Genomic DNA, 27,555 nt, shown 5'->3' with positions numbered 1-27,555 from the left:
TTATTGGGTATTATGTGTATATTGCTTCGAATTCTAAAGGAGAAGGGGATTCCTCAGGTAAAAGAGGGGATGGATAGGTGAAACAAGTGTGAGAGTTGGCAAGAGGTGGAGGCAGAATGGCCGCTGAGGCTCGTGCCCGGGGCCTAGGCAGTTACCGAGGAACCGTTGCCTTGGCGACATGCATGTACGCATGCGCACGTGTTTATTCACTATATACAATTGTTTAGTTCTTTAACAATCAATTTAAGCGCTTGCGCGCGCGCGCCATTTGAATCTGTTCGCCACCCTTATTATTTAAGTAAACACCTCTTTTTTTTATTAATACTTTATCAACATCTTTTGACTCATTCTTTCCTTTTTTTATTATAATCTTCTTCTTTGCTTCTTAATTTATTTTTTATCTCTCTACGTTATTGATTTTTATTTTCATTTTTTAAATTATTAATATTCTCTTTTGTAAATCCAACTTCCACCCTTTTTCTTACCTAAAAATTCTCCCCTCCACATTTAAAATTTCCTTCTACTCGTATAGTGTCTCGCGCCACATTAACGGGAGTTAGGAGCACACACGCTGATAATACTGTCATTGTTGATGAGAGGAGGACCTGCGTGCATATTCCAACAAGTTTTTTTTTTTTTAAAAAACATGCCCTCGTATAATTTTATTAAAAAAAATTTCCTACATGAATTTCTTGTACATAAATATTGTCAAGACTATAGAAATGATTAACTCGGCATATGTGTTGTTTATTTAAAAAAAACCAAGTTTTCTTGTGCTAATAAATTTTAGCTAACGAAATGGAATTTGGAAAAAAGATGAGTTTCAAAGAACACAGATTTATTTGTGAAAATATTATTGCAGTATTATTAATAAGTTAATTTGAAAATATTATTGAACCCGACAAAAAAGTGTTTTTGCACCCAGTATTAAATGAATGCAAAAAGAAGATTTTTCAGGGCTTTAAAGTCTTGTGTTTTAAATAATAAAGACTTATTTTTGTGCAGAATATTATTGAACAGTTTTGTGATTCTCAGTGATCAGTGTTCGTTATTATTACTATTGAATATTAATCCAAGTGTTTATAAAAATTGGAAAATATTTTCCTACAAGGACTTGACTTAAAAAAATGAATAAGTCAATTTTAATTTTATATCATTCCCATAAAGAGAAAGCGGAAGCCAAAGAGAAATTAAAAATGAAAATTAAAGAAGAATACCAAGTGAAATAGAAGAAGAAAAAAAGTGAAAAAAGTATGTAAGAAAATCAAAAGAAGAAAAACAGTGTAATTTTTCTTTACGCGAATGATTCGAGAAAGTTTTAGAATTGAAAGAGGATCATTTTGGGAGGCTAAAGAGGGATTTGAACAATTTAATAATTATTATTCCGAAGATATTGTAAAATTTGACGATTCACCATCGCCTCCCTGCCCCCGCCGGATGGACGTAAGCGTGTGCTGTTTACCCACTGCCGCTGCCGGCTCGGGGGCCCAACACCCTCAACATCCAGTGACTTTGTCCTCAACAGGTCAACCAACAATACAAACAACGTCTTATCAATATACCGATCAAATTGTTCCTGAAAGAGGTCATACAGACGATCTCACTGTTCTCACAACTGGTACTGGTCAGGATAACTGGCAACATGTATCATCATCATCATCATCAACAGTTCCTAATGCTACGTCAACGACAACAACAACAACCACCAATACAACTGCTTATATTGACTATTCATGGCTGCAGATGCAGGTAACAAATTTTTCATTTTTTTCTTCACTACACCGAAAAAAAATCATTCTCAAACTTTATTTGTTTCAATAAAATTTTCTTTAAAATAAAAGCACGGTTTTTGATTAGAAGAAAGTTTCTTTGATTTAAATACATTTTGTTGTTCATTTAGTACTAATTAAAATTAGTAATTTGCCCTACTAATTGAAATTTGCCTCGTTAAATACATTAGTTGTTTTCTACCACCAATTATTTATTTTTTTTTTTACTAAGCATTATGTCAAAATGGTTACTAATTTATTTAGTAAACAAATCAGCCAAAAAACTACTAAACGAAAAAATCCGATTATTTGAATCAAATAAATTTTTTTCAGTGTATATCACTCTAAATCTGAATTAGTAAAAAATTTAACCAATTTAAAAATATGTACTTTTTTCACAAAAAATAAAAAAAAATTAATCTGCATTATTTAAAAAAAATTAGATCTTTCTAATGATTTAGCAACAATGATTTATTGATTTCAAAATGTATAAAGATATCCTATATATGTATTAGTAAATATTTTTTCTCAGTATTAAAAATTGTTTAGTATAACAATAAAAATAAATGAACCATTTAAAAGTTTAAATGTTTTATTTAAATTGAAACAATTATTATACCTATATCTAATATATACGGTATACCTTATACGATATGTTACAACACACTTTTCCCACAGAAAAAAAACAAAAACAGTTAACCTCGAATATATAAATAATGACCCAGGAAATTATGAATATTAAAAATTTACAATACGCATAAACAATCATAATAAAGAATCAGGAATATTTATATATATAAACACTTTATGTTTTTAAATTCAATACATCATTGTCGCTAAAATCTTTACCACTATTAATAATTTAATATACAAATGTAAATCAAAAAAAAAGATTGTCAAATTGATAAGAATATAAATGTTATTCTTAAAATGAGAATATTTTTCATTTCTTTTTCTTAAAAAGAAGAAAATTCTTTTTATTAGAATTATAACAGGAAATTGTAAAGTATTGAAATAAGATCTCTTATTTTACGAATTATGCTTGTGGATTAGTTTAAAATTGCATCATTTTATTCAAAAGAATTAAAAAAAGGTTGAATTTTAAAATTTTGACGCTCAAGATGATATTTAAACTTAAAATATAATATACTTGAGAGCAAGAACAGTTTAAGCAATTAATCAACAGGAAAATCGCGTTAAACGCGCATATTGAATGTAATTATAATAAACATATATGTAACATATATGTACTACAATAAGGGAAAGGAAGTTCACGATTATTGTATCCGGTAGAAATTAAAGGCGACCAATGTTCACCGGATGAATCGTTTCCATGGTTCAGCTATTCTCGCAGAGGGTTGTATATGACCCTTTTTGCTTTTTTTATATAATATCACATATTTAATGACCATTTAAAGAGTTATGGTAAAATTAATTACAAAAAAACAAAAAGAATTTATACATCTATTCTTTATCAATTTTTGACAACACTGTTAACTTAAAAGTATATCAAATTGTAACGAATTGATACTCAAAATGTGGATGAAATAAAAATTTAAAAAGGGCCCTCAAGAAAATCGTGATTCCTAAGAGTATCCAATATTTTTTTTCTGACCAAAATAATTTTTCTCTGTACATGCATAGATATATATATATATATATATATATATATATATATATATATGCAACTCGCAGATACTTGTAGATTATTATTGCTATATTAATGTGCGATAAGGCGGTCGAACCGGATACATGACCATGAGCATACTTAATTATTTCAATTAGATTAGTTGAATTTGAAAATCGCATAATTAACAGACATCTTAATTGCTACTATATAGAAGACTACATATACAGTTTTACGATGCAATTTTATGGAAAATACGCACACAGATGCAAATATTAAAATTATAATATTATGTATGTGCATTAGATGAAATAGAGAATGATGATCAACATTTCTGATTGGCAGAATGTATCAACAAATAATAATCTGCCTACACATTTATATATGTGGCTTGTTTCTGCACCTACACTCTGTTGTTATTGTTGTTGTTGGCACATCGGTCACAAGAGTAGTTGTCTTGTGAAACCATCACTGCGACGGTTTAATATATAAATGTACATATATATATACAAGAATGTAAGCCAGCCAAACCAATGTTACGGACAATTTACTCTTAAAATTAGTTACAAAACGCTCTCAAACTATCTACCCATCAGCCACTTCCTCTTCCTCTACGTTAAATAGACGGATGACCATTAAATGTCCGAGAGTGGAGAAGAGTTATTGTTCACAGACTACCATAATGGATTTGTACTCATTTAGTTTCTGATTGGTCCTTCACACAAGTCACAATAATCGTTTATAAAGATTATGAGATGCGACATTATCCTTTACTGAAAAAATTTTCATTTCAAAAATTAATAAATGTATTTCAAAATAGGGAAAACTCTGTATGAAACATACTATTAGAGTTTTCCGGGTTTTCCCCATTTTGAAATATATTTAATAATTTTTTAAATAAAGTCTTTCAGTGTGGGTTTTTTTTCAAGGAACTTTGTGAGGAAAAATTTAATTTTGGCTATTTTTCTCTATTATGAATCATTTAACATTTACTAAATTTGCAAAAAATTAATTCATTCAAATAGTAAAATTTAGTAGCAAAATGTTTGTCATTAACTTAAAAAGTATTTTTTTTTTTATTATATTTGGCGAGTTCGGAATGATTAGTTTAGATCAATGACCGTGAAAGGAAAAAATTTAAACATATAATAAGCTGAGGTAAACAATAGGGTTGATTTGATTAAGATTTTACGAGTAGCCAGGAAATATGTGTGATGTGCACCGCCGAGCATGAAAGTCCTAACGAATACCCAAGCGATTATTATATACTTACACGTGTTCACATTACCTACATTTATATATTGAAATTAACATAAATAAAAAAAGAGTGTGTAACGAGCAAATAGCAAACAAAAAGAAAACAATTTTACATCATCTTTCTTTTTCACTTCCGTTATAATAAGCACACAATCATCCTGATATTTATTATTTATGATCATAATACACTGTAAGGTATATCTAAAGGTATACTAAATGCGTTATAGTAGCTGGCACTTTAATCCTAGCTTGTTATGTTAACTAAAACTAAAAATTATTACATTATGCTATTTTAGAGAAAGAGTTTTCTTTTGATTTAAAATAAGATCATCCAAAAATTAAATTGCAAACTTTCAAAAATTCATAAACTTAATTAAAAAAATGACCTATTTTAATATTTTATGGTATTAGTTTAATCTGCAATGCTTTTTAATACTTCCATTAACTGTGATTTCTAACATTAGTTCGCAGAAGTGACATTTGTTAATAGTTATATAGTGACACACGATTAAGACCATTAATTGAACAAAGTATATGGCATTTATTTCTATTATATATATGTATATTATACTTTTTACAATCGTATTGGTGTAAATAGTGTGTATTAAAAAGCAGAAAGGACGCACAATTGTTCAACATAATGAGACTATCGGTTTGACAGGAAATTACTTGGCACTCTAATTGCGTGGTGATATTGTATTCACGACCTCCATTTTTGTACGAGTTGTGCAAATCTATTTGATATATATATTATAGACGGTTACATTTTAATCTTTTAAGTATATTATTATAACATGCAATATATTTATTTTCAGTCTCATTAAAAAGAAAATTTTGTTTTCTGTTTCAATATGAGATTATCAAAAATAGCAAGGATTATTTAAGCTTAATATTAGCTAATGTACTATTTAAAATTTTTTTACTAATTTAAATTAGTGACTCCCTTTTTGCTTTTGTATTAATAAAATTTAACTTATTGAAAAGCAAAAAAAACTAATTCAAATTAGTTAAAATTTTTATCAATTCAAATTTAGAGAGTAGCTAACTTTTTTTCTCCGTGTGGTTTAAAATAAGAAATCTTATTTTAATAACTCACAATTTTTTCTGTAAATTTGCCTACATATTTATTTTTATTACATCAATGCTAAATAAAAAAAGTTATATATAATATAGATATAATGACAGTTTCTTTAATGCATTTTAAGCACACATATAAACATTATTAACTCATATCAAGATTGGATTCTAAAACATTTGTCAAGTAACGCAATGACATTCATATACTAATAAGAACGCGCACGTTTTTACTATATTCATGTGACAACTTCAAAAAAATGTTTGATATTTTCAAGCTACTTAGTCTGGGCGTTTAATTTTAGTAATTTGATCATTACACTCTTTAAATTTGAATTAGTGAGAATTCATTTATTAAATCATATTAGCAGAAATTTTCACTAATTTTTAGTAAAACATTAAATTAGTAAAAAATTTTACTAATTCAAATCAGTGAACGAGTTCTCGCTAATTGAAATTTAGAGAGCACATAAAGATTATTTTATTATCTATGGGTTTTCGAAAGTGCTTAACCCTCGATGTTTTATCACACTAAATACTAGTCTAATGATATGAAAACTTACATATACGAAATATAAGGTTTTCGCTGACCAGATTGAGCATAGTGCAAAAGCGCAGGATAACGGGAAAGTACAGCGAGGTCGCTGTGCGCCGGCGAAATAACCAAGTAACCTAACCAGCCTCCGCCCATCTATATAGCAATAAACGCATTTATCTCTATTTCTTTCCCTCTTCCTCTTTTTCAAGTGCCCCTATGATAACATCAAATAAATTAATATTCCAAAATACAAGATAGAATTATTAATTTAAAATAACAGATTCAATTTTCAAGAAAAGTTTGTGTACATAACAAACTGGTCTGCGAATATCACAAATCTAATTTTGTGGATACTACAAAAAATTTCTGTGAAATTCACAGGTTTTTCTTTTTTATATAATTTCTCTCGTAATATTTTTTTGAATGCTAATTGATTTATGTCCGTCGCTTCTCAATAATATTATAAACCTTGCACCAAACTAATACGGAGAGTACATTATTTCTTCCGGTGAAGAAAAAAAAGCGAGACCTGCGAGTGAGTCGGGCAAGGAATTCTCCGTCTGGATTCGATAACCTACGATTAGGTCATCGTAACGGTGCTTTGAATTTATCCTCTATATATAATAAAAGAGAGAAAAGAAATGTGCAAAACACGTGCGTAGATGTATCTAATAAGTACCTTTCAACGAAATTCTATAGATTTTGCTATTTATTGAAAAAAAAAAAAACATTCAACGATTGGTAGAGAAAAACAGTTCAAGTGGTTGTATTAAAAAACTATTCTAAAAAAAATTAAAAATTCTTATAGTAGCAATCGATTTTGAGTCAGCTAATTTATTTTCTCCGCGAATTTATCGCACTACTCGAATGGTCCAGTAAATATACAGAAAATTGTGAGGTAATAAAATAAAATTTATTTTTTGGCATTAAATTAATCTTATTTCAAAACCTGAACAATATTCTGAATTGACTTTAAAAAAATGAGAAATACAAATTTGAAGATTTTTGGATATAAGATATAAATTTTCTTCTTGAAAACTGAAAATATACATCTTATACATATATAGATATTGTTTGTATAGAGACAATGCCTGTGTAGGTATAATTGAAAACGCCTCTGCATAAGCATTGTTTAATATCTTTTAGTGGATGATAATTATTCCTTTCAATTTGTGCATCACAAACTCAATGAAGGTATATACATATATGTATGTATACCCAGAGAATTTTCGAAGACGCCTTTCGAAGCGTTGCGCAAGGATGCAAACACGGATATGGGTCAAGAAACAAGATTGGTATCTCTCTGTGCTCCGTGCAACCGAACCCAAGAGAGTACTAGCTAGAGTTGAGAAGTGAACGAGATGCGAAGTACCAATCGAGTCTCTGTTCAACAAAGACCATTTCATGTCAATAATAGTTTAAATACCATGTGGAAAAAAATCTTTCTTTTTTTAGACAAATTTTAAGGATGCAACGCTTTTATTTTAATTCAAATTGTTATTAAGATAATTGTGAGGTAGCAATTTAATACCAAATTGGATATTAAAAGAAAATTTAATTCAATTTAAAATTGCGTTAAAATACATTACTATGTACAGTACAACTTTTAATTTCAATCAAAAAGTAAGATTTTTATTTTGGTTTAAAATCAAAATCTGCAGGATTGTTTTTATGCATTTGTTTGAAATTGAACTTTCAAAATCGAAGCGCGACGTTTTAACGATAAGAGAGTTGCGATGACGTGTCACATACACAGCTCCTCGAGGATAATCCAAGTAAATACCAAAAAACTTGGTATGTGTGATATGTAAACGCTCTTGGTAAATAATCTAATCTCAATGTGACATTGAACATAAATGTGTATTCTCAATGATGCTAATAATAAAATATAAACGTTTCTAGTGGTGCAAAAATGGATACCATACTATAGAAATTGTCTTTTGTAATTTTGTCTAATACACAGAAAATTTTAAAGGATTAAAATAAGACTTTTATTTTAATCCGTTTTTTGGCTTACTTTAATACAATTTGGTACTAAATTAATATTTAATTTAATTAATTTTTTAACTACAATTAAAATCAGTAATTTTAAGAAAATATATATAAATGATGTGAACTCGGGATTGCGCGACTTTAAACCTTTTCTCTACAGTATCTATACTACAGTCTTTGAATTTTCTCCTTTATATACACATATAACGGGACTGCTACTTAAACATATGGAGAAGTAAGAGTAGTCCTTCATTTTTAAATAAGGCATTCACAGTATTATAATTGTTTTACAATTACATGAGAATTTATTAATTTAAAAAAAAGAAAATGACAATAATGCGATAGTATTGCATATGCGAATTTTCGAAATTTGTTACAATTTGATCATTCCCTACATTTGAATTAGTGAGAATTCGATGACTAATTTAAATTAGTGAAAATTTCGGCTACTTTTTAGTCATTTCTTACTAAAACTTTAGTAAAAAAAGTATTAAATCAAACAGTAATATTTTACATCCGAATCAAATAATTTTTCACAGTATAAATGAAATTTAATTCTCATCAAGTTTAAAAAAATTATTATCGATATATGGGAATTTATTTTTTGAAGAACGCACCAACCAAGAGGATATATATTGTGAGCACATTTATAGGCTATATGCGAGTATGCCGAGAAGCATCAATATATACATATGGAATCGTTGTGCGCTATAGTTTTAAGAGCCTACACTTAAAGTAAAGTCTAAAACTCTAAAACGTCTGGTAAGACTTCCAGCCTTACCTCTCTCGCGCGCGTACAGGTAAAGCCGCGCAGTGGTCATAGAGAAATGAGTCAAAAGAGGGGGAACAGAATGCGGAATAGCCTAGAATGTGATGTGAGTGTTCTCCGCATTACACACATATAGGTTTTTATTCCAATACATTTGTAATACTCGCAATCAAATCTGTCCAATGGTCCTGTCATCTTCATCGTCTTCAGACTCAATTTTATTTTTTTAATTTTACCCTCATAAATGCACAAATTTATTTGAAGTCTAGTCTAGTCCAGCTCGGAACACCGTAAATGTAAAAAACAGTGTTCCGATCTAGACTACTGCACTGTAAACAGAAAGTACTGAAATTTTAGGTATCAAAATAGAACCAAATGACAATTTAGTACCTAAAGTATAGGTATTAAATTAATACCTTTTGTTTTACAGTGTTTTCTAACCTTGACGACCCTCCCGTATAATTATAATTTTCAATATATTGAGGAAGGTTATAAAAAGCCAGCAACCTAAAGGATCAGTAGATGTGACAATTAATGTAGAAAAAAATGAATAAGCTCGGTTTTATGTAATTGTCTGCGCAGTGTTTAGACTATGTACACTTTCACGGGTAGGCGTATATCTAAGTCTTTGAAGCATTTGTACCCACCTACAGTGAATGGACTTTCTCACGGTTATATTGCATCGGGTTTGAACATTATTCGCTGTTAAAATTAGTAAGTAGTCTTTAGCAATTCACTACATATATATATATATATATTTATATTTCTACTATAAATCGTTATCCATATTATATTAATCTTCAGAGAACTACGAGCAAACCATATTTGAATCGTATATATACTATTTAAGGGAAAGACCGCGAGGCTTATAATAGCGCACTTTTCATCTCTTTGTTCCTGGCATTTAGATTTTATTACAATATAGTATCTTGTGTGGTCCATATTTTCAAAATTGAAAAGGATTAAATTATTTCGAAAAATTGTAGAAAAGGTGAATTCTTATAGAAAAAGTTATAACCCAAGTGTTTAGTTAATTCAAACAAATTAATAGAAGTATTTAGGTTCACGGTAAGTGAATTATAACAAGAAGGTTTTTTTATGTCACCGATCTGGATAAACTCAGACAGTATATATACAAGTCGTTTGTGGTTTTAAGAATGGGCGGCTAATGACGAGGAGGGACGGTCCTGTCAGGCCACAAAATTAGTGGCCACAAATCAACAACATTTTGGTCTTCGTTCTTTGGCTCTATTTTGCGCTTGCGTTTGCGATTGCGCCTCTGTTACAATAAAATCTTTTTCGCACCTGTGCGCCTTAAATTATGTTTTCTGATCTGAATTCAAATAATTTTCTTAAGGTACGTATAGAGAAACGTTTGTTAAAATATTTTGGAAAAAAATAGCAAAATTTATATAACACGATTTCAATATATAAAATGATTTCTATTTTAAAAATCACTCAACATTTTTATTATCTGAAATCTTAACTAGATATGTGTTCGAATAGGTATCCCGCAGTGACTAATAATATCAATATAGGTGATATGTTAGGGGATTCGGAAGAAGAGTAATATCTGACTTTAAGATATATGAATGTATAAATAAATAGAGAAATAACAGAGGGGGGACACTATTTGGATACGTAGATGAAATGACCCATGATTAATGTATTATGTATACATATATATATATATATATATATCTTTGAAAATACTGTCATCCGTATTACATTATGATGGACCTCTGCTGTACGATGGATTATTATATTCCTTTGGCTACACCTACAAATTAATCTGTTCATCTATATTCTTACGTTTATCCGCTTTCATGATTGACTCATTGTGTTTTAAGCTGATCTCCTTGAAGCTTTATTTTGACGCAGGGACGATAAAATATTGCATTGTGTTTCCAAAAACACATAGCAAAATTATTATTTATAAAGAATTTCTTTCTTTGAGAGAAATATTATTAAACTTGTTCTCCATCCAGACCGGAGCCATGTATTTTATATTCGAACACACAAAAGTTTAAGCAATGATTGACATCAGACATTTTTATAATACATGTGGATTTAATCATCCATATAAGAAATAGTCTATTTAGTGGTGAGCATGTTCTTTGATGATGGGGTCATCAGTGAGAATTAACATACTGGGTGGACGTCACTTCATATATATCTTCGAAACTATACTTTTGTTTGCTATTTTTGCAAAATAAAATAATTTTCCTCAAAAAGTACCCAAATGAAAAAATAATTAATTATTCAAGAATCTATAAGATTTATTTATAATAATTTTCATTACCATAAAGAAACCATAAATTTATTTTTTAAATACCCTCCAACAGTAATGATATTCATATTCGTCATTCCCTCGAGATGACTTTCAAAGTACATGGTTGGAAATAAAGTTTTTTTTATTTGGATATACACCATTGAAGTCTCTTTGTGACTTTAATCTTATACCCAAGCTGACACTGCAGATATCATTCTTGATCTGTGCCATATCCGGAGCAACAAGTCTCTTTTTTTGGAACTGATCGCAACAGGGAAGCAATCAGAGGATCCCGCACGCAATATGAATGCATTCATATAATATATATATATATATATATATATACTGCAGAAATTTTTCAGTACAAGTATAAAGTTAAACAGTTTAGATACAAAGAAATATACTAAAAAATTTTGTATCTACATCTCAAAAATCATCCCTACTGGTCTAAAGTTTTTGTGATTAAAATTAAATTTAGGTTACTCTCGTGAGGAATTATATTAAATTATTGAAAAGTTTATTTTACTCACACTTAGCATCAATCGATTTCGGATAAATTTCACTCACCTGAAAAAAAAATTCTACTTTAGTGTTTTTAAATATTTATATATTCTTGTAATTGTTATTAACTTATTACAGTAGTAATAATAATAAAATAACAATAATATAATTAATGGAAAAAAGACAATGAAAATAAAAAAATTCTCTATTTACAAAAAGCGAAACGTTGTTTTAAAAAAAGAATTATAATTAATAGATTGATATTGGTAACCAGTTTATGTGTATATTGTAACTACTATTGAAAATCGCATAAGCATATCAAAGCTTTATTTATATAATCAAATCCGAAGAAACGAAAGAGTGAACAAGATGAAGACGAGAGTATATAGGAATCGTGCAAAAGGGTTTGCGGAATGTCACCATTACTTTCAACGAAGGTTACTTGTTCCAACCGGTACCGGTCCTTTCCCCCTCCAGATCACCCATTCCTTCTTTTACTTCTCCTAAGCCACAATAACATTCTATTTCTTTCTTCTATATATATATTTTCCTATATACTTTCTATATACATATTTTCCTTTAATCTCCTTGTTCTATATAATTTTATTTCATTTTTAATTTCTTTTACATGTTTCTTCTATTTTAAATCCAGATATTTACAATTCCATTCATTTTTATTTCTTTTAATTAAAACCTAAAGCATTGAAATTTTATATAAAAATTCTTAGAATATGTACTCGCAATTTAAAAATATATTTACAATCCTTAGAATTTAGCTATATTCAAAGGTGCTTTCCGTTCATTCATATCTTCACTGACCGTAATATACCTTCTTAATCTTCTTTAGCTACAAGGCATATATTGACCTCGCTATATATTTCATCTCTAATATTCATGTTTTTCCGATACAGAAAGCGGAAAATACAAATTAGCAAATTTATTATAAATTTATATAATTCTGATAAATTGAATCCGTCTTTTAACCTAAACTAGTAAAATCGTATGAAGTTTTCAGATTTAGCATATAAAGTTCAGCTTTGGGTTAATTAGACTGGAATTCGGGATTCCAATTTCTTTCACTTACAGAAAATTTTGTTTTGCAAAAAAAAGAGCTTTTAAATATTTATAATACTGAATACGAAATCTAATTAATTTTGTTTCTTTTTTTGAGAAAGAGTGAGGGAGAGTTTCGAATGAACTAAATTTGAAAAGGATATCTTTTCATCAGCAGCATGGCTGGAAAAAAGCATCCTTCTTTTGCTTCTCAATAAATTCTTCTTCTCCTATTTTCTAACGAGCGAAGAGATACGCTTCACGAAAAAGCGTGTATATATAGTGAAAGAGAGAGAGAGAGAGAGAGAGAGAGAGAGAGAGACACCCTGTATGCAAGCAATGAGGGACCTGATTTATAACGGTCATTCATTCTAATCGTCCTGCACCTTAGCCACGCTACCTACACCCATACTGTGTGTGACTGCACACTTTTTTAACATGCCAAAGGTAAACCAATGACTCAAACCTAATTGAATTTCAAAAAAAATCTTGGATTTTATAGTCCTCTTTTTTAACAAATATTCATTAATAATTTTATAATAAAACGAAACCTAATACGGTTATAATAAAATATTTAAAATAAATAAGAATAAATTGCAATAAAGGTTGAATTACTTTAATCTAAATTTGGTATTAACGAAGAGCATTTGTGTATTAATGCGTCGTCAGTGAAATAAAAATATCATTTCAAATGAGCACATTAGCAGTAAAATACACATGTCTACTCGCTAAGGTCGTTACATCTATCTAAACGAAATATTGTAAGGAGTAGCCAGAAAAACATGTAGAACGAAGAAGTAACTAAATCAATGTCATCAGGGAGTTTAATTACACTGAAATAGCTCGGCGTAATATTAGCTTGAAAGGGGTGACCTGCTGGGCCTTATTTCTTCGGGTGGTCTCGCTTTTTACATTTTCTGATTCACCTTTTTATTGTTGTGTGCATTCGTTCATCACCGACAAATTGATCACTCAAATTCAAAAATTCGTTAATATGACAAGAATTAAAATAAATAAAAAGAAGAATTCTTTTATAAAAACGTCCTTTACCAATACATTATACATACAGAAAAACGTAATAGAGTCAACCAAACTGGTTTCCTGCCTGTTAAGACGTCGATAAGTGCGACTAGAAAAAAGTGGACCGCTGAGTTCTAAAAAAAACTCCGAACAAGAAGAAAAGAAGGAAGATGATACACTTGTCAAATTTAAATTATTCTTTGATTTGGTTCAAATTAAACCCTACACTGAAAAAATTTTGGTGTCAATCGAAAAATTTCTGTACTCATAGTTAATTTAACTCATATAAAAACACATGATAAATATTAAGTATGAAAAGTTAATTGAATATTGAAATTTTTCTTACAACAGCACCAACATTTTTTCAGTGTACCAAAAATTGCCCGTACCGTGCTAGTAAACAATTTTTGATAGGAAATATAAAAAATTATTCAAATATATTTAATTATCCATCTTTTATTAACAATAATATAGAAAGAAAATGAAATCCAAGCGGTAAAAATGTGCTAATAATCTTGACGACAACGATATTACACTAACACCCAAGTTAGAAAATGAGTCTCTAAAGCAGACAGCTGGCACGCGAGGTCAAAAGCAGGACGAAATAGGATGACAGAGGTTAGGGGTGAAAGGTAGCTATCAACCCATTTAATTAATTAAAAGTGCATTAGCTGGGGTTCGCAGTTTATGGAAGTTTGAGATATTAGACACGTAACATCCCTCTTCTTTTGACCGAAGAAGCGACAACAGTGGTTACGTGTATATAACGCGCAAGCAATTATTATATTATATGTATATATATATATGTATGTATATGTTGGTTGTAGGTACATATATATAAACCTTTTAGAACACGAAGTAACTCGTAAAGCTCGACCTTTCCACAGCTTTTAAAACCACACACGCGAGGAGTCATTTTGCACGCAACCGTAATAATTTCTCGGCTGTCGAAAATGATTAAAAGAGGAAAAAAAAGCATTTTTATGGTCTCTCTCACTACATTTTGCTTCGCGCAATTTATAAGAATTTAACCTATATTACCGAGATCTAGATTGTAAATCATAAATTTTTAACTGTTATTAAAAAAAAAAAATTAAAATATTTTCAAGTAGAAAAAATAAAAGTAAATTTTTTAGAAGTATATCTATTTTCTGGCCTGGGATACAGACCATGTTTATTATACATTTTTAGGGTTGCTGACAATAAGATGTCTACGTTTTAGAGTGGCGTATCTTAATATTTTATTTTTTAAGATTTCATATTGAAATTTTCTATTAAGAAAGAGTTCTTATAAGAAATAATCTTGTCGGAAGTGAAAGGTGTCAATTTACGAACAAAAGCAAAGGACAAACGTATATACCTCAGCCATATATACGTATACATACATGTACAGACGTCAATAGATTAGAAATAAATCATGTGCTCATTAGAATTTAAGCTTCGTACAATATTGCTCAAGTGTCATTGAATAAAAATAAACATGACTTGATTTTAATTGCAATATCATATATATATATATTCAAGGATTATTCACATATATCATCCTATTTTATATGTATTGAACTGTATATATAAAATTTTACTATCTAAATTTTTGTTCCTATTTTTCTATTCCCGATTTTTAAAAGGGGAGTCTCTATTATAGTATTATACAATAGCAATTAGGTTTAACTCCAAATTAGGTGGTTTAACTTTTACCACTCACGCTTTCTCTAATAATGTGTGAATCATGCAAAGAACAGATGTGCTTTCAGTAGAATGATTTAAGTGTTGCTGATACATAAGTGCGTAATCAGGGAGTATAATCAAAGCATACCAGGTGCAAATTATATGATGCGCTTAGTTAAATTTTCGACCCCAGCTGACTTTCGATGACTATCAAAAATTTTTTTATTCACCTTCGAGATTTAGAAACTATAATCTTGTTAATGCATTTCAAACTCAATTCAGCGTTGTTACCTCACCTTTCCTAAGCATAAATGTAAATTGTTTCCCGACTTTTCTTGTAGTGACTCATTCACGACGCGCCGATATAATCGTTTATTTCTGACACAATAATTATTATTTGTCATTATAATAAATAAAAGTATTTTCACAATAATTAACTTCCTCTACTTTGGCAAAAGTCAAAGGCTATATAGAAAATGAAAATTAAATAATGTTTTGTATACATAAGAATGCATTATGAAATATAATACAATTAAAGGGAGAATATAGGTGACTATGTAGAAAAAGTCACTGGGTTAACCACAGAGAGCACGTGCTATGAGAGTGAGACTCCTAAGATATGAGGATACACGAGGGTTGAGAGAGAGAAAGAGGGCTAGAATTCACAACTTGTTCAGAACAAGTCCGCGACCAACCGGTAGAGAATTGTAAGTGCGGTCGTGTGGCAGGCACGTGTTTTATATTAGGTAACACGAGCGCTATCACCCCCTTTTTTATACCGTACGTACAGCGTTAGTATGTTTATCAAGCAGAAATGAACGATGCCACATATGTGATGTCTACATATGTAATACTATTAACTGCCTTGCATGTTTATATTCATTAAGTCATTTTATGGTTTGAAGACTAGTAAAAATTCATGTTTCAAAAGTATTGCCCACTGAATTCTAAGTGACAGGTAATAAAGCAATTATTCTATCAGAATCAGTACAATACATTTTAGTCGACTTTTTCTATACATTAAAATCATAGTATCTTCAATTAAAGATTATATGCATGAATTTTGCTAAACAAAATACATATTTCTTTTAGGATTGCAAGAGATTAAAAATTTTTCTCCATCAGGAGTCAAAAATATGGCGCATTAGAAATATATATGAGGAGGATGTTCGTACACCAATATATATATTGTATATATATATATGTATGTATCTCAAGGATCAACCATATCTTATTCATATCTGTGAAATAATGTTGAATAATTTCACCATAAATACGAGACTTGTGGGCGTAAAATAAACGATAATGCAAGTAAATAATGGAGACTGGGGTTTTATTACCTTAGGCAGTTGAATAGCAAGATAGAATCAGTATATATGTGATGTACAACGAGAAGCTCACGAATAGTTAGAAAAAACATTTTTTTCAATCAAAAGAACTTTTTAAAACTTTCAAAAATGTCTTTAGAGGAAAAACTTTAAAAGTTCTATGAAGAAACACAAGGGCAGCTATATCAGCCATTTTAGAATATGTAACATCTCACTCCAGTGATTTGGGGTCGAAAATTATGTTTCAAATTCGAATAACAAAAACAGAATCAGATTTAATTTAAGATTTTGATAAAATTATTTTCAAAACTTAAAATGTATTAGGTAGATATTTCGAAAAGGCTTTTGCAATTAAAAAGTGAACTTTTTACAATGTAAGGAGATAATTATTATTTTAATTCATTTAATATGTAGATGAACAAACATATGCTATCAAATACATAAAAATGTAGGCAGGTATATTTTTTTCAAAGTACTATATGTATCGGTAAAACATAAAAAAAAGATTCAAGCTGGTTAACGATCGAAACGATAATAATGATGATAACGGTAGCTTATTGTTCGCTCGACATTTCCTCCATATTTATCAGGATAATGCGGCTTTAGGTCAAAGGGTGTGGCTTCACTAGATTGATTCAGTGTGCTTGCTTCTGCGCGCCACGCTTCGTTACCGTCTACAAAATGGCTGCTTCCTTCTCCATTATTATTCTTTTCTTTGTTTTTATTTGCTACAAATGACGTAAATTTGCATTTATCCTTATATAGTTCCCCCACAAAAGCGTAAGAACATTATCAAAAAAAAAAAAAAAAATTTCTGATTCTTTTGAAAATTATACAAATTCAGAAATGTTTTAACTTTATAAAATTTGGATATTATAATATTCTTTTTAACAAAGTCAGAAGAGGTCATAAACAGTTTTGGAAGCGATTTTAGTAGTAGAAGAAGTAGTAGTACTAGCTTATGCTATTGTCAGACGAAAGGGATGTCGGTCAGTTTTAGTATCACATATATTATATACTATAGTCTGACTCGAATATTCCGATACTACTGAAGATCTACAAAATATAAAAATTACATTTTTTTTATAGATTTTCTACACTAAAGATAAATTACGATTATGTTTATTTAAACAAAGTAATACGAGAAATTTATATCTTAATTTTTAAAATAATTAGACGATATTTTCTATTATTTGTTAATTTTTTCAGTTTTGTTTTTAAAATACTATGGCAGCTTTTTTGAATTAACATTTCCAAAAAGAGAATGTTTATACTTAAAAATAAACTGAAAAAATTAATAAATATAGAAAATATAATATGCAGCACATGCTACAAAATGAAAAAAATTTTTAAATAAGATAAATTCTAATTTATTAATATGTCGGAAATATTATCGATTGAATAGCATTTTTTTAAATATTATATAAATTTTAAAATTTGTTGTCTTCATTTTGTTAAAATGACTATATATCGGGGAATTTATTCAAAATATTATTTCGAAGTTCGTGTATATTTTACTCACATACGGCGCGCATCACGGCATATATCGCGTCGGCGTGGGTGTCCCGACGGATTTGAGAACGCGTTATTAACCCGATTGACCCAGCAGCATCTATGATTACCTGCAATAATGGTCGGACAGATCAGGTTTCGCACTCCACTATATTATTATTGATGCAACGAAAATAAGACAATTGTCATGAAGCAATCGACTTAAACATTCTGTATATATATATAGTTATAAAATCGAAAAAGACGAACTATAGTATAGAATTTCTAAATTTTTGTTTTAAGAACAAATATGCTCTCAAAAAATATACACACATCGAAAGATTTATTTCAATTATATTTTTTTTATTATAATTATAATATAATAATAAATAAAAGTGTTATATTCAGGTAATATTACATAAGGCATATGTCATGAATTTTTGATATGTGATAGATAAATAAATGATAATTATATGCGGGTTATATGAATAATGTCTTTTTCGCGAGGGATGTTCCAAGGAAGCGCATGTATATAGTCGAATGTTGAAAAGGGCGTTGTATTTGATGTTTGCACGTGTGTATTAAAATATTCAAAAAAAAGTTATATACGTCGTTTGTGGTCCAGTGTGTGGAACAGGATGAGGAAGAAAAGGAAATAAAAAATATGAGGGCGGTGTTGTGCGCATATATACAAATCAAATGAGATGAAATGATGCAGCTTTTCTTGGGTTTTTTTGCACAATTTTTTTAAATAGAAAAGATATAAAACCTGCTGTTTTAAAAAAGCTAGCTTCGAATTTTCGACCTTTTTGCTAAACCTAAAATTGATTGATTTAAAAGAAGTGTACTATTTTATTCAAGAACTTGTTTTTATGTATGTATTAGAAAATTTATTTCCTATAAGAAACTCGCTATGTAGATTACTGATTACCTCTTGACAAATTATGTATATAGTTTATATATTCTGTTATTCAAACTAAGACATGCAGTTAATTCTCATACAATACTTGATGATTGAAAGAAACAATGGCGAAACTATTATGAATTCCTTTACTTATCAGTAGAATTTAATTGAAACTAATACTAACATTAAAATATAAATCATTGACTAAAGAAACTAATTAAACTTATTTTTGGAATGTTATATACTAAAATCGAAAAACTATTTTTCTGCTTCAGACATCGGACTTGGATACCCTATTGTGTCGACAAGATCTCGATAGGTTGCAAAAGCTTGAGGATGACGAGAAGGATACGAGAGATCCTTCGGTCCATATGGATGATTTTTTTCAAGTCAGCAACACTTCATGTCGACCACAAGCAAGTTTTGTATCACCTCGAAGTAGTCAATCAACGGGCAATGGTGGCGGTGATGACGACGTTTTTCTCAGGCCACCACTTTGGGAAGATATTACCTCGAGTATTCAAAAATTGGATCCCGAAAATGCTGATATGCTAGCCTCTCAATCGCATGTGAAGTTAGAAACAGAAGACGTTGTAACATCTCCTGTTTTATCACCAGTAGAAATAAAAACCGAACCATTACCCTCGAATCCCACACTACATTTGCTTGAAGGACCCACTAGTAATTCGACATTTATCAATAGGCATTCGGCAAGTGGACAATCGGTAGTTTTAAATCATAGAGCAACAACAACGGCATTTAAAATATTTCCAACGACTAATAGCACAAATAATAATAATGATTCATCGACAAATCATCATCAAGCTAATACAAGTACAACATCGCCGGCGTTATATGGTTCAATGAATAGGTTAATGTACGTGTCACCATTGACGCCACCAATTTCCGATCCTGGTTCACCACTTGGTGGACCACCTAGGCGAACACCTCCTCCTCCGTATCCACAGCCTCCTATTATTAATGCACCTCATAGAATTCAATCTCAATCTATCACTAAATTCAATAGGAGAAATAATCCTGAATTGGAGAAAAGACGAGTGCACCATTGCGACTTTATTGGTAAGTGAAATTTTATTCATGATATTTATTAATTTTTCTTAATGTGAGTTTTAGAGATTTTTATCTTAAGAAACATTCCTTTTTTCTAGGTTGCACAAAAGTCTACACAAAAAGTTCACATCTCAAGGCACATCAGAGAATACACACTGGTAAGTTTGAATTATAAATTTTTCATTAAACCGTTTATTTTTGCGTCATCAGAATTAAATAGCATCTATTAATTCTTCATTCATTAAATATTTTCACGGGGCGCATGATTATCGTGATTGATCAATTTTAAAAATTGTACCGAAATCTTTGTTAAGACCCATCCCTTGATATCTATAGGTAGAGAAAAAGTTACAGACAATCAAGCTTTAGTATGATGAGATGTACAAGATATCATAATTGTGAATCGATAGTGTATATACCATCTCCTCATATCAATTTTATATATACCTACATTCGTGATATTAAAAACTTTTGCAAATACATTCAATTTTTTATAGGATATTTTTTTTCTTAATCAAGTGCTGATTTTAACAAAAAGGAAAATAAAATTTTTGATGGGAACTATAATAATTAGGGTACATTAAGTTCAGATGTATTTCATGGAAATAAAGGAGGAAAGTCGATTCTCTCGCGATGAATATCAGAGAACTTCTCGTTCTTTCAAAGTGTAAGTTGGGCGTGGTTACCTTCGCTGTGAGAGCGGGAGCATATATATACATACATTTACACGCAACGCTGTGTAAATGCCAAGTGTACATTCTTAACACTCTTCTATTCTAAAATATGAAAAAGAAAATTTACAATTTTATATAGCTAAAATAGTTTACACCTAATTATGTATATATTTTTCAAACAATTGAGTCAACGAGCTAAATTTTTGAAAAATTTCACAAAGAACAAAGATGTTTTGAAAAATATTATCCTCGTACAAATTTTCTTCTATAGCATATACTTTTATAGAATAAATCGAGAGAAGAAACAATCTGCTCTCTCTCTTTCTCTCTCTCTCTCTCTCTCTCAGTTCAGATATAAATGCAAGTTCTAGCGGTTCAACTGATTATATACATATACCATATACCCTTTGAACAAGGTAAATTTCTTTTCAAATAAAAGAGGTACAAGTATACATCTAGTTGAGTACATTGCACATATCCTCTCTTTGAAAGAGGATGTAAACACAAGATAAAGTTAAATTCTCCAAAAAGAAAAAAAAACTAGACACAAGTGTATAATCATCATTTGTATATATAATCAATTCAAATTAACAAAAAAAATTATTTTTAAAGTAGAAGCTCTTCCATATAGAAAGTTTCAGAATTTAACGCAGATTGTAGAAAGTTCTGGATTAAAACTTTGCAGAAATTTCTGTTATTCATCATAGAAAAGAAAGTATAAATGTTTTAAAGAGATCTCTTGGGATGTAAATCTTATTATGCATAAGTATTTGAATTAAAAATTTTGAATTGAAAAGAATTGAATTTGAATTTCTAATTGTTTGAAAATTTCTGATTGTCTTTTCAACAATTTAGACGATTTCTTTAAAAATACAATTTTAAATATAACGTTATTCTTATCTTAAAAATGTAAAGATAGATATATGTTTTATAAATTAAACAGGATGTGTTAAAATGTCTTGTACTCGATTACTTATCAGTGAGAATACACATAATTTTGTCAATAGGCGTTTTTGCATCGCATTTCTTCAAAAGAAGTATATTAAATCACTTTTCCACATATATACCATATAGTATAATGTATATATGAAATAAAGATTTGTGTACTCAATAAATTAGGGGGAAAAAAAGGTTGAAAAAGAATTTTTAGAGATTTTAACTCTATTGTCAAAAGTCTTTTTTTGTTTTAATCTCGCGTAAGAGATAACAAAAGAAAGTTTGTGTAAAATTTAAATGACGAAACATTAAAAAAAGTTTCTTAAAATTTTACGCCAGTCTGATATATGTGGTACAATCTCGATAGAGTAAATGAAAACAAATGATGTTTACGTTCAATAAAGTTAAAAATCGAAAGCCGCAGTATAGATTTTACATTAAAAAAACAGCGAAAGATGTTTGTCTAATTGAAAAATGAAAGAGAGGTTATTTGTTTATATAGTTCAGTCTAAAATTTCATTTCCCAGAGTCATCATATATATTAGAAGAGATATTATCGATACATCCCTTTTTATATGCAGTATAGAGATAATTAGTTGATGGACATATCGTACACACACGATAAAAGATAAGTGACTTTCCGGGTGCCTATTTAGATTTATGAGATAAAAGAGGGTTGTAAAAATAATTATATTCTAGGCTTCAGTTATTTATACAAAAAGCATTATGCCAAAAAACTATTTGAATATTGGTTTTACTTTTTTTTAGGATGACCTCAAAGTTATAAGGGGTTCAAATTTTTCTGTAGAAAAACAATTGCCATATGTAATTATTGTATAAAAAAATTTATCTCTAACCTAAACTTTTGATCATCAACCACTTTATTCGAAAAATTTATTATAAAATAAACCAAACGTTAAATGCGTTAAATGACATATAGTAAAGAGATTTTTTTATCACTTTGTATATAATACTTTCTATACCGGAATTTTGGTATTGAATTAATAGCATATTGCATCTTTAATATCTCGGATATATAATGAGTAAGAAGATAAATTAAAATTTGTTGAAAATTGTAAAAACAACCAAATTCTAGATTTGAATAATATTATATTTATTTTGGTCTTTTTTTGTTGAATGACACAATATAATGTAATGAGGGAAAAGAATAGATTGGGAGTTGGGCATGAAAATACTGGTAGTTAACGGGTTGAGAGCCTCGGGCACGTGGCGGTCTGGCGTGGCGCGGCGGTTGTCTTGAATGAATATACTTCGTCCCTCTCTCTCTCTCACCTCTTTTTTGCGATCGACGTATAGCATTCATTTCCACGCACACACATACATGCGATAGCAGAAACGTCTGCACAAAATGTGAATGCGCGAAGCATATAAGTGTGGTGTATATAGCGAGGGCGGGCATGAGGCGAGCAACATTCCAATCCGATCCGCACTTCCAACTTTGGTAACTTCTTCTTCTTCTTCTTCTTCTTCTTCTTCTGCTCGTCTTTTTCTTCTAGCCTTTGTTTTGTGTATATATCTTCATCGATCTTCATCATATATTCTTTTTTGAAATTTTTACTATAGCAACTCTCACCACATTGAATAAAACTACAAGGAATAATATATAATAATAATAATAATATTAAACTCACTTTCCTTTCTTTATTCTTTCAATATGTGTAAAATTTTATAACGCTTTTTCCGTTTTTTAAAATATTTATTAAAATATATTTTGAAAATTTTCAAATTAGAAAAATGGGATTGAAATATTGTGTAAAAGAACAATTCAATTAAAGAGTATACGTAAAACTTAATTGAAAACGCAGTATGAGAGAGCAAGAATAGAACTTGCTGTCTCATTTTCGTTTGTTGGGTGTATATCTAGTTAAACTGAATTATCATCTACAACTCTCATATATAAACTCATCATTAAAATGTTTAATATAATATAACAATACATATGTATTGGATTCGAGGTATATAAAGAATTTACTGCCATTCTTTCTAAGCATTCAAATCTGTTTCAGAAGAGATTGAGAGATTTGAATGCTGCATCACTTCAATTTGTTCCCTCATATACTATATTGAGGTTGCAATGTTTGGGTCACTGTGATTAAAGATCGATATTTATAGTTTATATATTTTATATTTACAAATATTTCAATGCAATTTATTGTTAAATTCAGTGTAAAATCTTGGCTGACTCTATGTATATATATTTACAAAAAATAATTTATATTCAATTCAACTTTAGCTTATTGTGACCCGTAGTGACGAAATAAAGAAGTTAAGAAATTTTATATATATATATGGTTTAATGATTCCATTCATGTTTTTCTTTATAGATTCGTTGTTTTGTAAACGAAAAGGTCGCGCGATGCCTTATTTCCAATTATGTAATCCAATTAACTGTTAAAAATATAATCAGAAAAATATATCTCTTTTGCTATTCTATAAATGTTTCTCATGAAACTAATAGTGATAAATATATAATCTCTCGCACTGCAACGTTATCGATGCGGAAATAAATATATTATATATAGGTATATATACGCCTTATCGTCCAATAAAAATTTTTTTTTGTTTTTCATTTTGATTATCATTTTAGTGTGTGTATTATATACAAAGACGTTTGAAAAATCATGTAGTCACATTCCTTTCTAATGTAGTAGCCTACAGGTGAATGTTGCGGCATATGCGGTTACAGTTAAAGGTTACCGCGGCATCTTGAAGTGCGCGGGATTGTATCTATCGCAAAAGAGCAATGCTTTGTTCTCTAATGACTTCCTTTAGAGTCGATATCGCGATAGCTACTTCAAAAAAAAATGAAATAAAAGAATCATAGGAGGAACGTTTAGGTTTTTCTCTCTTATATAGTATTTGTATCCATAATAAGGTTATAGATGTTAAGTTTCTTATATATCCCCAGGTCGCGAGTGACATTTCGCGCCGCGGGTTAACGTATATGCGCCAGAAAATCCGATATGAATGTAGCGCGGTGTGAATCAGAAGATGAAAGTAAGAACGGCTCATTGAAAGGGAGTAACATTTACAAACTGGATTATATACTCACAATACTGAGAAAAATAATATATAAATATTTTTTTATAACCGAATTATTTAATGTTTCGAAAATTGAAAAAATGATACAGAATTAAAATTCTGATAAGTTCAAATTTGTATACGATTTTGGATTTTTTTTTGTAAATTCATTATAATCCCGGGAAAAAAGGATTTTTAGTATAAATTTTTTCAATATGTTCTAATAACATATGCAATGTTATTATATAACTTAAAGAAATTGTGGTTCGTTAAGTAAATTTTATTACAACGGCATGGCATTATATTAACTTTCAATATACATGACAAGAGCGATAAAAGAAATTGTTGGCTTTTCTTTCATTGCAACAGATATGATACAATATGTGTATATATATTCTTATATATGTGGTGAAGTTATTTTGCGCTTTTCTTCTCTTCTCTAATATGTCTTGACCTTAAAGTGCAACGTTCGGTCACAGTCGCACGCCCGTGCTCAACGTTTATATATATATATACACATATTCGTGAAAGATCACTATGCATTCGCTACTAGAAGGTTAGCGACTGGAAAGGATCACGATTATTTTTTTATTGGCTTTTAAGGGGCATTACCTAATCGCGCGCGCGATAGTTCTATTCGTATTATATCCCACTGAAATACGTAGCAACATCAGTTCTTATATACTGTGTGCCGCTCATGTGAACTATGAATTCAAATATCTTCTATATATGCTTGCGAACTATTTCGTCAAGTACAATATAAATAAAAAATCTCTTTATTTTATGTCATTCAATACTTTTCAAAATAATATGCTCTCTTAATTTGAATTACAGTAAAATTATCACTAAGTAACCGATTATTTTAAAAAATAAATTTTTTTAGTTTAATACCTCACAATTTTGTGCTTTTTTAGTATTTCTCCGCGGAAATAAAGTGTAATTTTTTGTTTTCTTTTGCTTTCAGGGGAGAAGCCATACCAGTGTCAGTGGCCTGAATGTGAATGGCGATTCGCTCGAAGTGATGAATTAACGCGACATTATCGGAAACATACCGGAGCAAAACCTTTTAAATGTGCTGTATGTGAACGATCGTTTGCACGAAGTGATCATCTTGCACTTCACATGAAACGACATTTACCTAAACAACATGCGAAGTAAAATTCCCTCTTTCTCTATACATATATAGAAATTTTACTTTTTATAATTTTTAACAATTTTTAGTACATTTATAATTTATAGGTAATGAGATTTATGCGTGAATTTTGTATATTTGTGTTGATAAATAATTTGCAGGTGTGTATTTATATATATATATAAGAACGTGTATTAAGTATTCATGATGTACTTATACACACACCAATGCAACGTCTTCGACTGACTCACAATCAGTATGTGTGTATGTGTGTGATCTTAAGGAGATCGCGGTCGAATCGCGTTGGTGTCAATCGCTATGTGCTGCCCATTGTTCTTGTCGCTAGAATAAACTGTATATGATTTTATGAAACTTTGCTAAGTGTAGAACGAAATTCATTATATTTATACAAAATATATTGAATTAACTTATTGCGCATCAAACTACTTTTTTTAAATATAAATTATATTTCAATTCAAAATAATTAATATCTATCAAAATTTGTTCCTTATACTGAAAAAAAATTTATTTCATTCAAATAAAGATAATTTTTGTATTTTGAACAAATTGACTCAAAAATTATAACTGTTAAAATTATTTATTTGATAATACTCAAGTAACTGATTATTTGAATGAAATTTTTCTTGAGTGTATAAATAACTCAAAGTTTTAATTCAAAACAATTGAAAAAACAAATTCTGAGTTTAAAAGAAGATACAAAAATCAAAATTTGTTAGTAATTTTTTTGTTTAAAAATAGTTTGATGCAAATAATACTCATGCAGTCTAGTTGTAGGGAATTTTTTTTTCTTTTTTTTTATCATTTGCAATAATGAAATTGAAAGATGGTTTCAATGGGTTCACAAAAAAAAACTACTGTTGTACTAGACTGTTCACGTCCATATAGTGGCTGGTCCACTACATAATAGAAAAAAACACAACTATATAAATAAATATAATTGTATACATAGATACGCAAAAAATAGTATACATTCATTTCCATGTAGAAATATTTTTTCGCGAATACACCGTACGTTGCACATTATATACAAGAAGGGTAAACTTTGCAGAGTACTCTAAAAACCGTATGCTATACGTGATATTTAAAAAAAAAAAATAAAAATAAATGTTAAGACTTTTTTTTGTCTTCATATTGCAAGCAATGCAGTAAAACAAAATTATTAAACAACACATTTTAAATATATATTTGAAAGAAAAATGTTCGATTCAAGACAAATCAAACATAAAATTATTTGGTTCAAATAAATATTTACTTGATAACCGATTACTTGAATCGAATAAATTTTATTTTTCAATGTCAATGGATCGAATTTAAACTTTCATTTACATAAAAATAATTCGAATATAAAGTAATATTATTTTATTAATTGTATGCTCCTGATCTGTCTTCCAACTGTGATATTAGTATGAAGATGAT

General features: G+C 29.3%; 1 protein-coding gene across 1 annotated transcript; it reads left to right on the top strand.

Moving 5' to 3' along the window:
- Positions 1-137: 137 nt before the first annotated feature.
- LOC127290769 (Kruppel-like factor 1) lies at positions 138-27,555 on the top strand. Its single transcript, XM_051319550.1, has 4 exons — positions 138-1,749; positions 19,539-20,343; positions 20,433-20,492; positions 25,951-27,555. Exons 1-4 carry the CDS (start codon positions 1,303-1,305, stop codon positions 26,142-26,144), a joined length of 1,506 nt encoding a protein of 501 aa, XP_051175507.1. The 5' UTR covers positions 138-1,302; the 3' UTR covers positions 26,145-27,555.

This window comes from Leptopilina boulardi, unplaced genomic scaffold (genome assembly GCF_019393585.1).
Source record: "Leptopilina boulardi isolate dan_hultmark-lab unplaced genomic scaffold, ZJU_Lbou_2.1 LbouV2_80, whole genome shotgun sequence".
In the NCBI taxonomy this organism is placed as follows: domain Eukaryota; kingdom Metazoa; phylum Arthropoda; class Insecta; order Hymenoptera; family Figitidae; genus Leptopilina; species Leptopilina boulardi.
Note: the sequence above shows the minus strand (reverse complement) of the source record. Positions and strands in the feature narration are given on the sequence as shown.